This window comes from Solenopsis invicta, chromosome 8 (genome assembly GCF_016802725.1).
Source record: "Solenopsis invicta isolate M01_SB chromosome 8, UNIL_Sinv_3.0, whole genome shotgun sequence".
NCBI classification, from domain to species: domain Eukaryota; kingdom Metazoa; phylum Arthropoda; class Insecta; order Hymenoptera; family Formicidae; genus Solenopsis; species Solenopsis invicta.
Window position 1 is genome coordinate 20,556,649 of NC_052671.1, and position 11,228 is coordinate 20,567,876.

At 27.7% G+C, this 11,228-nt stretch overlaps 1 protein-coding gene across 1 annotated transcript; it reads right to left on the reverse strand.

Annotated features, from left to right (window-relative positions):
* Nucleotides 1-1,414: 1,414 nt before the first annotated feature.
* On the reverse strand, nt 1,415-8,082 carry LOC120358415 (kinesin-like protein KIF21A). The gene is made up of 3 exons (XM_039452653.1): nt 7,750-8,082; nt 2,943-3,844; nt 1,415-1,807 (listed from the first exon to the last, which is right to left on the reverse strand). The coding sequence occupies exons 1-3, from the start codon at nt 7,883-7,885 to the stop codon at nt 1,454-1,456; spliced, it is 1,392 nt and encodes a 463-aa protein (XP_039308587.1). The 5' UTR covers nt 7,886-8,082; the 3' UTR covers nt 1,415-1,453.
* Nucleotides 8,083-11,228: the final 3,146 nt, after the last annotated feature.

Below are 11,228 nucleotides of genomic sequence, written 5' to 3' on the forward strand. Positions count from 1 at the left end.
AATATATGGATCATTAAAAATAAATGTAATATATATTATATTTGTAAATTAAGTTTATGCAATATAACTAAGAAATATTGCTATTTATTTATGAATATTTTTTTTACAATTCTTTTTATATAATAAAATTTTTACAGTAGAAGTTATATTGTAAAAGCAGGTAGAAACTTTTTTCACGATCGCTTGATAGTTGCAATGATAGAGACTCTAATGATGAATTTCGGATCCTAAACTAAACTTCCGCGCATTATTCATACATAATCGCTATGTGTGAAAAGATTCACGTGAACTCTCTATGAGTGAAAAATGAAAAATGAAAAGTGAAAAGTGAAAAGTGAAACGTGAAAAGTTCCACGTGAAATTACATGATTGACCCCCTGAGCGTAACCATGGGATTCTCGCCAAATGCTCCTTCATCTTACTTCTTTGACTACCACTACCATTACCACTACTATTATTATTACTATTATTATTATTATCATCATCATCATTATTATTATTACTATTACTATTATTATTATTAGTATATTACATTATTATTATTAATTATTTTTAATTTGATGGAGTCTGTGATACTTATTACCAATTAATTTTATTTTAAATTAAATTATTACAGTTTAAAAGTCATTTCCGCGTTGCAAGAACAGCCTACAAAATAATAGAATATGAATATTCCGGATTCTATACGTCTGATTCTATACTGCTCTTAAAAATTTTTTATATAAAATTAATTCAGCTCGATCAATTGATAGATTAAATATTTCATAATTGACTTTAAAGTCAATAGTGCCATAATAAACTTATAAAACGAACAAAATGTCACAAGAAACCGCACTGAAAATAATGTGCGTGTTTAACTGGCAGTGCAAGAAACTCGCACTTTCTATGCACTTGGACAGTGCTGCCTGCACTCGGCGAGTTTCCAGTGCGTACTCAGTGCTGCCCAGTGAAAAACATTATTATAGGGTCTCTAGTGCAAGAAACTCGCACTTTCTATGCACTTGGACAGTACCGCCTGCACTCGGCGAGTTTCCAGTGCGCACTTAAGTGTGACAGCTAGAAAGTTAGGTTAGATACTCGAACTTATTCGTCTTATTCATCAACGTTAATTCATTCTTTAAAAATAAAAATGGTAAAATGCATAGTACCAGGATGTTTCACGACAAATTCTTGAGATAAATGTAAAACTAAATTTCAGAAAGTATTGGAACAAAATATAAAGATTAGTTTCCACAAGTAACAGTAAAAAATTTATATTAATCTTTTTAATACATAATATTTTATTTTTATTAATATAAAAAAATACTTTCTTTGTTGATACTATTGATGTATGTGTCTGTTGATTCTTTATTCAAAACAAAAAGGAAAAAAATTAGATTAAAATTATAATAAGTATAACTTTCTTATTAAAAGATTGGAGATCTTAATTTATGGAAGAATAATGTCGCTCTACTTACTTGTCAGGAGAAGAGCTTCTTGAGCTGGCTGGGCTATAAGCTAATAGGTTATTCTGATTGTTTGTGAGAGATAGGAGATCTCTATCGCGTAGAACGTGCTCCAATAATTGATGTTGTACATCGCTTTCTTGTGCAACTTGATTAAGTCGTGATTCCATATCTCGTACTTCGAGCTGTTTTTGCGCGGCTATGAAGCTTTGTTCTACAGTAAACGCGAGCATCCGTTGAAGTAAGTACTGTGCCTCGTCTACCGTTCGAATTGTAGAGATAAGCGTTTCAACACCGGGTTCACCTTCCGCTTCACCATCGCCCATCTCAACCATGTCTCGTTGACATTCCGCGATACTATCCTGTAAAATTTTATAGTTATATTCATAATTGGATAAGTTAATATATTTTTTAATTAAATTAAATTCTCTTACAAAATTAAATTAATTATAGAGAGAGATATTTTGACCTGCTGTATCAAATTGAACAAAAATGTTTTCTACGGTCGCAGCTAGATCTTCGTGCTTGTATTGTTTGTGTGATTTTATGTACTTTTCTCAAGTTCAATGAACTGCGCGCCAAATTAATTTTCAGTCATAACACAATCCTAAATTGAACAAGATTAAGTAATATCACGTATTATTAAATATTAACTCTTTTCCTCCCCTGAAAAAAACTGTAAAGAAATTATTGCAAAAAATATCATTTTCAGGGGAAAAAAGGGATAATATTTAATAATACGTGATATTACTTAATCTTGTTCAATTTAGAATTGTATTATGACTAAAAATTAATTCGGCGCGCAATTCATTGAACTTGAGGAAAGTATATAAAATCACACAAACAATACAAGCACAAAAACCTAGCTGCGACCGTAGAAGACATTCTTATTCAATTTGTATTAAATTAGTTATGTTAAAAGTTACATGAACAAAAAACTAACTAAATTAAAAGTTATGTTAATTATTAAGTTTAATTAAAAGTTAATTTAAAAAAATATTATGTATATTAAATTAAAATATGGTAATTTGTTAAAGTTAAATTACTTAAAACAATTGTAATACTGTAAAAATATTATGTATATAATATTGATCATTAAATGAGATTTATAGATTAAATTTATATGAAATAACAAAGAAATATTGTTTTCAGCGTAGAAATGTATTTCTTCTTTTATAATTTTTGTCTTTTGTATAGAATAATTTTTAACTCGCAATCAGAAAAAAAATTAATAACTTAATAAAAAATGATTAAAATGTGCTTTAAAAATAATTAAAATCAAAAATAATTAAAATAAAAAATTAACATATAAAATTAACTAAGTTAAGTTGAAAATAACTTTATGATTTAACTTTTTAGTTACTATTCAACACTAATTACAACACTAATTACACACTTTATGATTTAACTTTTTAGTTACTATTCAACACTAATTACAACACAAATAAGTAGACAGTCATTAAATCACTAATGCAAATTAAACTGTTAATATATTACCTGTAAATAACTGATTTTACTTTCCACATTATCGATTTCTTCATCAATATCAATAATATCACCTCTCGCGTTTGTAATTTGATTTCTATGTTTCTGAAGCTTTTCCAAATCTCTTCCTAATTCTTCCCTTTCCTGAAGTAGTCTTTCCATTTCTCTTTCTGTTTCTGCGGCGGCTTGTTTCGCTAATGCTTGTTTAGCGATCGTTCTCTCGAATGTTTGCCATCTTTGCTTCAACGCTTTAAGATTGAGCGGTTTGACTGGTGCACGACCGGCAACTTTTTGACTCAATCCTTTATCCCTCTTTCGTAACGCCGTTACTTCCTCTTGTTTACGTCGAAGAACAACTTCCTTCATTCTTTTGTCAGCTTCCAGTGTTCTGATCACGTTTGCATGCCTACGACTCTCCTTACGTAATTGTGCTATCTCTCTATTGCGTCTCAATTCGTTTTCTTTATGCCGCTGAGCTTCTTCTCGCATTTTATTTAGAAGTTTTACCTTCGCTCTCTTCATTTCCGAAAGTTCATTTCTCAGACCTCTCAATCTATTTTCATTCTGAGATTGGTTCTTTAATAATCTTGCGTGTTCCTTTTTAGCAGACTGTAGAAGTCGCATCTCTTTTTGCATATTAGCGAGTTTCTTCTCGTACTCATCGCGTAATTTTTTCACTTTTTCAGTAGGCGGTACAGGTTGTTGCTGCAATGACAGCAACACCTTATCCCTTTCTTCTTGAGTGTCTCTGATACGTGCTTGCAATTGAGACAATTTATCCTCGTAATGCTGCTTCATTGTTTGTAAACGTCTTTGAGATAGCTCAAGTTCTTGTATCAAGCGCTGTTTAACGTCGATGTCAGACGTTAACGCTTCCAATTCTCGACCCATAGCCGCTTCTTCTTCGTCCTCTTCTGTAAAATGACATAATGAACGTGAGCTTGTAATCATTGAATCGTTCTTCTTTCCAAATGTAACATAATTATAGCAAGGTGTTTATTCAAATTTTGTAAAAGTTCCCTAAGAATTTCAAAATTTTACAAGAATTTTATTCAAAAGTTCAAGATTAGAAAATTTTTTAATGAAATTTTGAAATAAATTTATTTTATTATAAGATACTCGCATAGAATGTAAGAGAATTTAGATTTGAATCCTGGCTGACAAAAAAATGGCAAGAATTGTGAAATGCCAAATAAAATAAGTCATAGTTCATTTGAAAAAGAAAATCAAGTTTATGTACTAAAAGTATTGATATGAATAAGTCTTAGTTTTTGACAAAATTGACAAATAAAATTTGGCATAGGCGCAGTTGTACATTAAGTACTAGTTTTGAATCAGTAGCGTTATGGCTAAAAAAGCTAGCGTCACATTTCATAGTAATCCATTCCATTACTATAAAATTCTTGTATACCTATCAACGCACTGAGGACTCAAAATCGTGAGTCGAAACATATGCGTATTCTGTTTTTCAAAAAACGATCGACTAATAGCGTTTAATGTACGCCCTTCTCCAATATACTTAATTATTAAATAGTTTGTTAATTTGGCACACAAACAACCTGTGCTGATTCACATAGGTCATATTCAATTTCTGTTCTATTAAAATAAATATTTCTAAATTAAAAAAAAAGTAAAATTAAAGCATTATACTAAATGGTTGTTATTTAACATGCTATTGTAGTATGATTTTTGCTATTTCATTAATGTTCCATAGTTCAATTAAAGGAGAGGAGGGGGTAGGAGTAAGATGACGACTTTAAAGTTTGTCAATTTTTCCCAATTTCTGTAATAATATAAAAAAATTTTTTTTTTTTTTTTTTTCAGATTTACTAAAGTCTGCCCTTACGGGAAAAAAAAATACAAGAATACGAAAAAATTACTGGAATACTGTTGAATAACTACAGTTCTTATATAGTATACCAATAATTTTTTCGCATTCTTGTAGTTTTTTTCTGTAAGGATTGTTTCTTATCACCAATAAATATTAGAAGTTAAATAAATTATATGTTAAATTATATTAAATAGTAAGAGAGTAATCATGGGACAGTGTCTCCGGTATCATTATAAAATCTTCATATAATCATTTTGCAATCAGATGTAATCATGAAATCAGATGAAATCACCAGAAATCATAATAAAATCATATGAAATCACAAGAAATTATATGTAAATCAGCAGAAATCATTTTGGATTTCTGTGTAATCATGTGTAATCGTCATGAAATTTACGATGAAATCATGTATAATCATTATGAAATTTTATGAAATCAGTGCAAGTTTTTGACTTTTATAATTAATTTTACATTATCTCTAAAGAAAATGTCATCAAGAATTTTTATGATCCTTTTTTTTAGAAAAATCTTTTATCAACCATAGATATATACTTATTTTCTGAGTACCCCTCAATTAACTTTTATTTAAAAGAAATTAGCAATCAATAATAATGTTTCTAATCAAATAAAATCATTTTTAATTATAAGAAATCTGATAATTATATATATGCAATCACAAAAAATTATTGTGTAATCAGATATACTTATAAAATCATGTAATCTGTGGGACTTTTAGTCAGTGGTTACCCCTTGTTAAATAGAGAACATCAACGGTATGTAAAAACATAATATAAATAAAAAGCCTTAACAGTCACAGCTAGATTTTAGTGCTGATATTTATTGTGTGATTTTATATACCTTTTCAAGTTCATGAAATTGCATGAATAACTTTTCAGTTTTAAAACACAGCTCTAAGTTAAATAAAAAAATAGTAATATCACGTTATTAAATTAAAAATCAATTTAATAATAACTGATGAGCCAACATCTAAATGTGAAAACCTTAACCTCCCTAAAACATTATAAAGAATTTGTTGCAAAAAATAAGATTGAGGAATTATTTTTCGTAATAAATTTAAATTATATCACAAAGAAATATGCTCACTATATTTATTTTAAGTATCTTATGTCGGATTATGTCTAATTATTTTAATTATTAATATTTTAATTATCTTATGTCTAAAATTACATTATAAGTTTTTTCTTTATTCCTCGACATATTACATAATCTTATTCAGAATCACTGTGTTTGTATATTAAATACAAATGTTTTAATATAAAAAAAAGAAAAATATTAATACATTATTATATTCATTTTTAACCATACAATAATGTAATTTTATAGAGAAAATGCAAATCTTTACTATAAGTCATTCTCCTTATAATACACCTAACTAGACGTTAGCAGTCCGGAATGACATTCAAATTGAGTATTAACTTCAACTTAAGGGTTTGAACCGCCAGTATCTAGTTGGGTGTATTTTTTCGTAAGAGTCCTCATGAACAAAGACCAAAAAATTACATATAGATGCTTCCAAAACATATTTCTTATTATCCACTCTAGTAAACGGATTGAAATCAAACTATCACAGATTATTTATTATCATCTAAAGTCTCTATTGAATTAAAGCACTAATTCATCATTTGTTATTAACTCAGAAAAATTAACAATTAGTCATCTTACTCACTCGTCATCTGATCCCCTTTCCCCTGTAACACGAGTATCAATATACTGCTTTGATATTATCATATCCATATCCAAATAAAACAATAAATCCCAATAACACCAAAATAACATAAAAATTAATTATGATTGATTGAAAAGTGATTTTAATAATCACTTTGATATCATTACTTTTTGTTCTGCTTGGAGCTTGTTCTACTTTCAAATTTACTGTACGTGATAGATTTTAGGAACATCTCTGTTGTAATATTTTATATCACAAAATTTTTAACATTTCTGTTGTAATATTTTACATGATATTTATGCAAAATCTCTTTAGAACTGTTTTTAGAATTAGTTGTACATGAAACATGAAATACTGAAATCTTTTGGAAAACTTTCCATCAAAATTGTGTTGCATGAGGAGTAAATATTCAGTTATAAAAGATACTGTAAATATGTATACACATACATATACACTAGGGTGGTCCTTATTTTGGATATTTTCAAATTTTTATGCTCCCAGGGGTTTAAACGCTTCCAAATTAATAAAAAAAATTCCATAAAAATTTGAGCTTTTAATATCAACTCTAAGATAGTCCGCATGACCACCTAAGTTTCTTACGAAAATAACATGTAAAAAACTTCTTTTATTTTTTGAAATTTTATATGTCCTTTACAAATGATCCTAAAATTATGAGAAGTAGATATTTTTGTAGAGAATTTAATGCTCTACAGAAAAGGTCTTATGATTTTTCGGTAAGTCTTCTGGTTCAAAAGTTATTCGAGGTCAAAGTTCAATTAAAATAAAATCATTAATGTTTTCAAGTATATTTACAAAATAAACAGTTGTACCATAAAATATATTATATTATTATATTACATTGTAATATATTTTATGATACAACTGTTTATTTTGTAAATATACTTGAAAACATTAATAATTTTATTTTAATTGAACTTTGATCTCGAATAACTTTTGAACCAGTAGACTTACCGAAAAATAATAAGACCTTTTCTGTAAAGCGTTAAATTTTCTACAAAAATATTTACTTTTCATAATTTTGAGATTATTCGTAAAGGACATATAAAATTTCGAAGAATAAAAGAAGTTTTTTTTACATGTTATTTCCATAAGAAACTTAGGCAGTCATGCGGACTATCTTAGAGTTGATATTAAGAGCTCAAATTCTTAGGGAATTTTTTTTATTAATTTGGAAGCGTTTAAACCCCTGGGAGTATAAAAATTCGAAAATATCCAAAATAAGGACCACCCTAATACACACATACATGTATACAAATAGTATGATATACATTTCAACATACCTTTACGATCGGAATCATCGTCGGAATCATCCTCACTTACAGAATCCTGTGCGTTCTCCGTATCATCTATTTCTTCATCTGGCTTGATAGTGTTACCAGCACTGTATTGTTCTTTCAAAGCTCTTAATGTCTCCATTTCTTTTTCAACATCTCTCTTAGCATCGATCAACACAGACGCAGAATCGGAATGAAACGAACTATCTCCGTATGGATTCGCTGCGTTAACCTAATGTATCAATATTGGTCAATATATAGAAAAACAATATTAAATACTAGTATCAAATTAAACCTAATATATTCTATTTATCAATTGTTGCTTCATATCTGGATTGGGTAATATCTAATTAAACTGTTAAGTAAAATAATATAATTATAAAGTTAATAACTTTTAACTTATTTTAGTTAATTTTTAACTTTAACTAGTTTTTTTAACACTTATCTTTAACTGACAACTTTCTTCCTCAATTAAATATTTATCTATGTAAAAGAAAAAATAGGTTTCTATATACAAAAAACAATATTTTTTTTAATATAAATATACGACGATATATTATATCAATAAATTAACTAAAAATAAGCCGAGACGATTATAGCTAGATCTTCGGGCTAAAATATTTTATATGTTTTAATTTATTTTGAACTGCGCGCCGTTACTTTCGGTTTCAAACATAGTTCTTTTGAATTAAAACATAATTAAATTGAAAATAAATTTAATAGTGATAAAATCAAAATGAAAATCAAAATAATAGTGATGTTAACTCTTTAAAATCCCCTCACCCCAAAGAAAGTGAAAAATTTGTTGCGAAAAATATTACCTCGACCTGGGTGTGAAACCGAAAGCAACGGCGCGCAGTTCAAAATAAATTGAAACATATAAAATATTATTTCAGCACGAAGATCTTGCTATGACCATCTTAGCCTAATTTTAGTTCATATTTTTTTTATTACTTTATATAAAATTAATTTACAAATAAAATATTAAAGAACAATGGCAGTTTAGGGCCAAAATTTGTCTGTAAGTAAATCACTTAAAATTGATCTATTTATGTTATTCGGTCTGCTGAATTCGAAAATAAAGCGTAAAATTATCCAAAATGCAGAGAATTTTGTGAAAATGCAATTTTTTTAAAAACCTTATTCTGTAATTAAATATTTTCTGATGATCAAATAGTAACCATTATGAACAAAAAACTTAATTTTTTTTCAAGAAGTACTATTCAAATTATAAGGCTTTTTTTCAAAAAGTACTTTTCAAATTATGATGCTTGGAAGTCATATACCATCGGCATTATAATACCATTGGCATTAGCATTATTTGCATCATTAAGATGTATCACGTGGAGATGTACCGCGTTGCCTGGTTAACTTTACACTTTTTCTGGGTATGTTGTGTGTATGCCTGCGCGCGCGCGCACACACACACGCGCAAACAGGAAAGGTGTAAATTCAATCGAGCAACTTTCACGCGGTACAATTAATTACACGAATAATGCTAATACCGGTGGTATTGTAAATTTCAAGTATCAGAAAGGTACCTTTTGAAAAAAAGCTTCATAATTTGAATAGTAGAGAAGAAAAGGATATTATGGCTACTGTCGACAATATGGCTACCCCTATTATTTCCGTTATTAGGTGACGTATTCTAACAATTGGTTTAGTAGCCCGCCGTTTTTTAGTGATGCTATGATGCCAATACAGAATGACTGAAAATTGTTATAAGGCATTTTTATTTTTGAGCACTTCTAAACTTTTTCGAGGTGCACTTTTAACCTTTAATTACATGCACTTCCTTGTTATTCTTAAATTTGAGTGTATTATCACACAAAGGTACATACATTCGAGTGTCGTTTTGTTACTTAACTTTCTATTCGTCCATATATATTTCGAATTACACAATTAAAATCAAAACAATAACATGGAATTTTGTTAATATGGCTTTATAAGCAAAATTTTTATATCGAAATATTTCTTCGATAAATCGATTGTCATTTTAAAGAGCGGTGTTTAAGAACGTTAGAGACATCATTTTATACTTGCTGTTTAATATTAAACAAAGATAACATAATATTTCATTTTATGCTTGTTGTTTAATATTAAACAGGGATAAAATAATATTTTTAATGAAATTTCTGATGGTATTTCTAAAGCTTCTGAACGCAGAAAAATTCTAAATCAGGAAAATTCTAAACAATGGATAATTACAAATGTATAATTTTGTAATAAGGTACTATGTTTCTTTTAAACTAAATTAATTTTTTTTATTAAGTTTTATGAATCGTCATATTACAACCACATTTTTTCTTTCATCGATTATGCAGTGCATTAAATTTTTATAAATCACGTTCTAAATTATAAATATTTCATTACTTTGAGTTTAGAATCTGTTAAACAACACTCTGACGAATATAATTGTTCAAGTTTCAATAGAAAATTATAAACAATTAATTATAAACAAAGTCATTGAATAAAATGAAAATGGGTGCCATATTACCTTCTTCTCCTCTACCATTGAATTCGTAATAAAATAAGCTTTACTTTGCTTATAAAAAAACATAAAAATTTAAAAAAAATAGATAAATGGTGAGGAAAAATGTAAAAAAATGAAAAAAATTTTTATCACTATTATAAAGTATTTTTCAAGCCATTTAACTTTCAAATAGAACATTTTCTTCTATCTCTTATGTGTGTATCGTCTTAGTTTCGACGATACACACTTTGAAAGAAAAAAACTGATTTTCTTTAAAGGGGTGTTTCACCTCCTAAAAGTGCACTAGAGCATGTATAAAAAAATCCCTTATTTTTATCTATATTACAACATATTAAAAGGTCGTTTAAATCTGAGGCGGACACTTCGCAAACGTTCTATGTTAGTAGTTAACATTATCAAGATGATATATATTTAATTGCAACTTTTATTTAGATCTACTATTATAGAAAACAACAAGTTTGATATTTTCCAATTATCTAGTAAACTTAACAATAAGCTATTATTGATTATTTTGTTGTATTCTATCTTTAGTGATAGAGAGAAGAAATAAGTATATTATGCTTCACTGATATCTTACGTATTCTAATATAAAATGACAGACATTAAATAATTTAATAATATAATATGTTACAATAGAAGAAAATCAATATTACATTGGTAGTAAAATAAGTAATGACTACCATAAACATGCTTAAAACGTGCTAACATAGATGTAAAATGTATTAGAAGAATTTAACACAATATCACAATCAATCAAATACTTTCGGGAAAATGTTTAAGCAATAGAATTAGAGTTTTAGAATGTGCAGTAGAATATGATTTACTGGATAAAATATATTATAAAAAAGTAAATATAATATACTAATATTCAGCAGTATTTCTTAAATAAAATGAATAGCATACTGTAACTTATTAAAACAATAATGCTTCAAACCAATTACGTTCAGAAAAAGATAGAAGCAATGTAATGAGATTTAAAATATATTGTTAT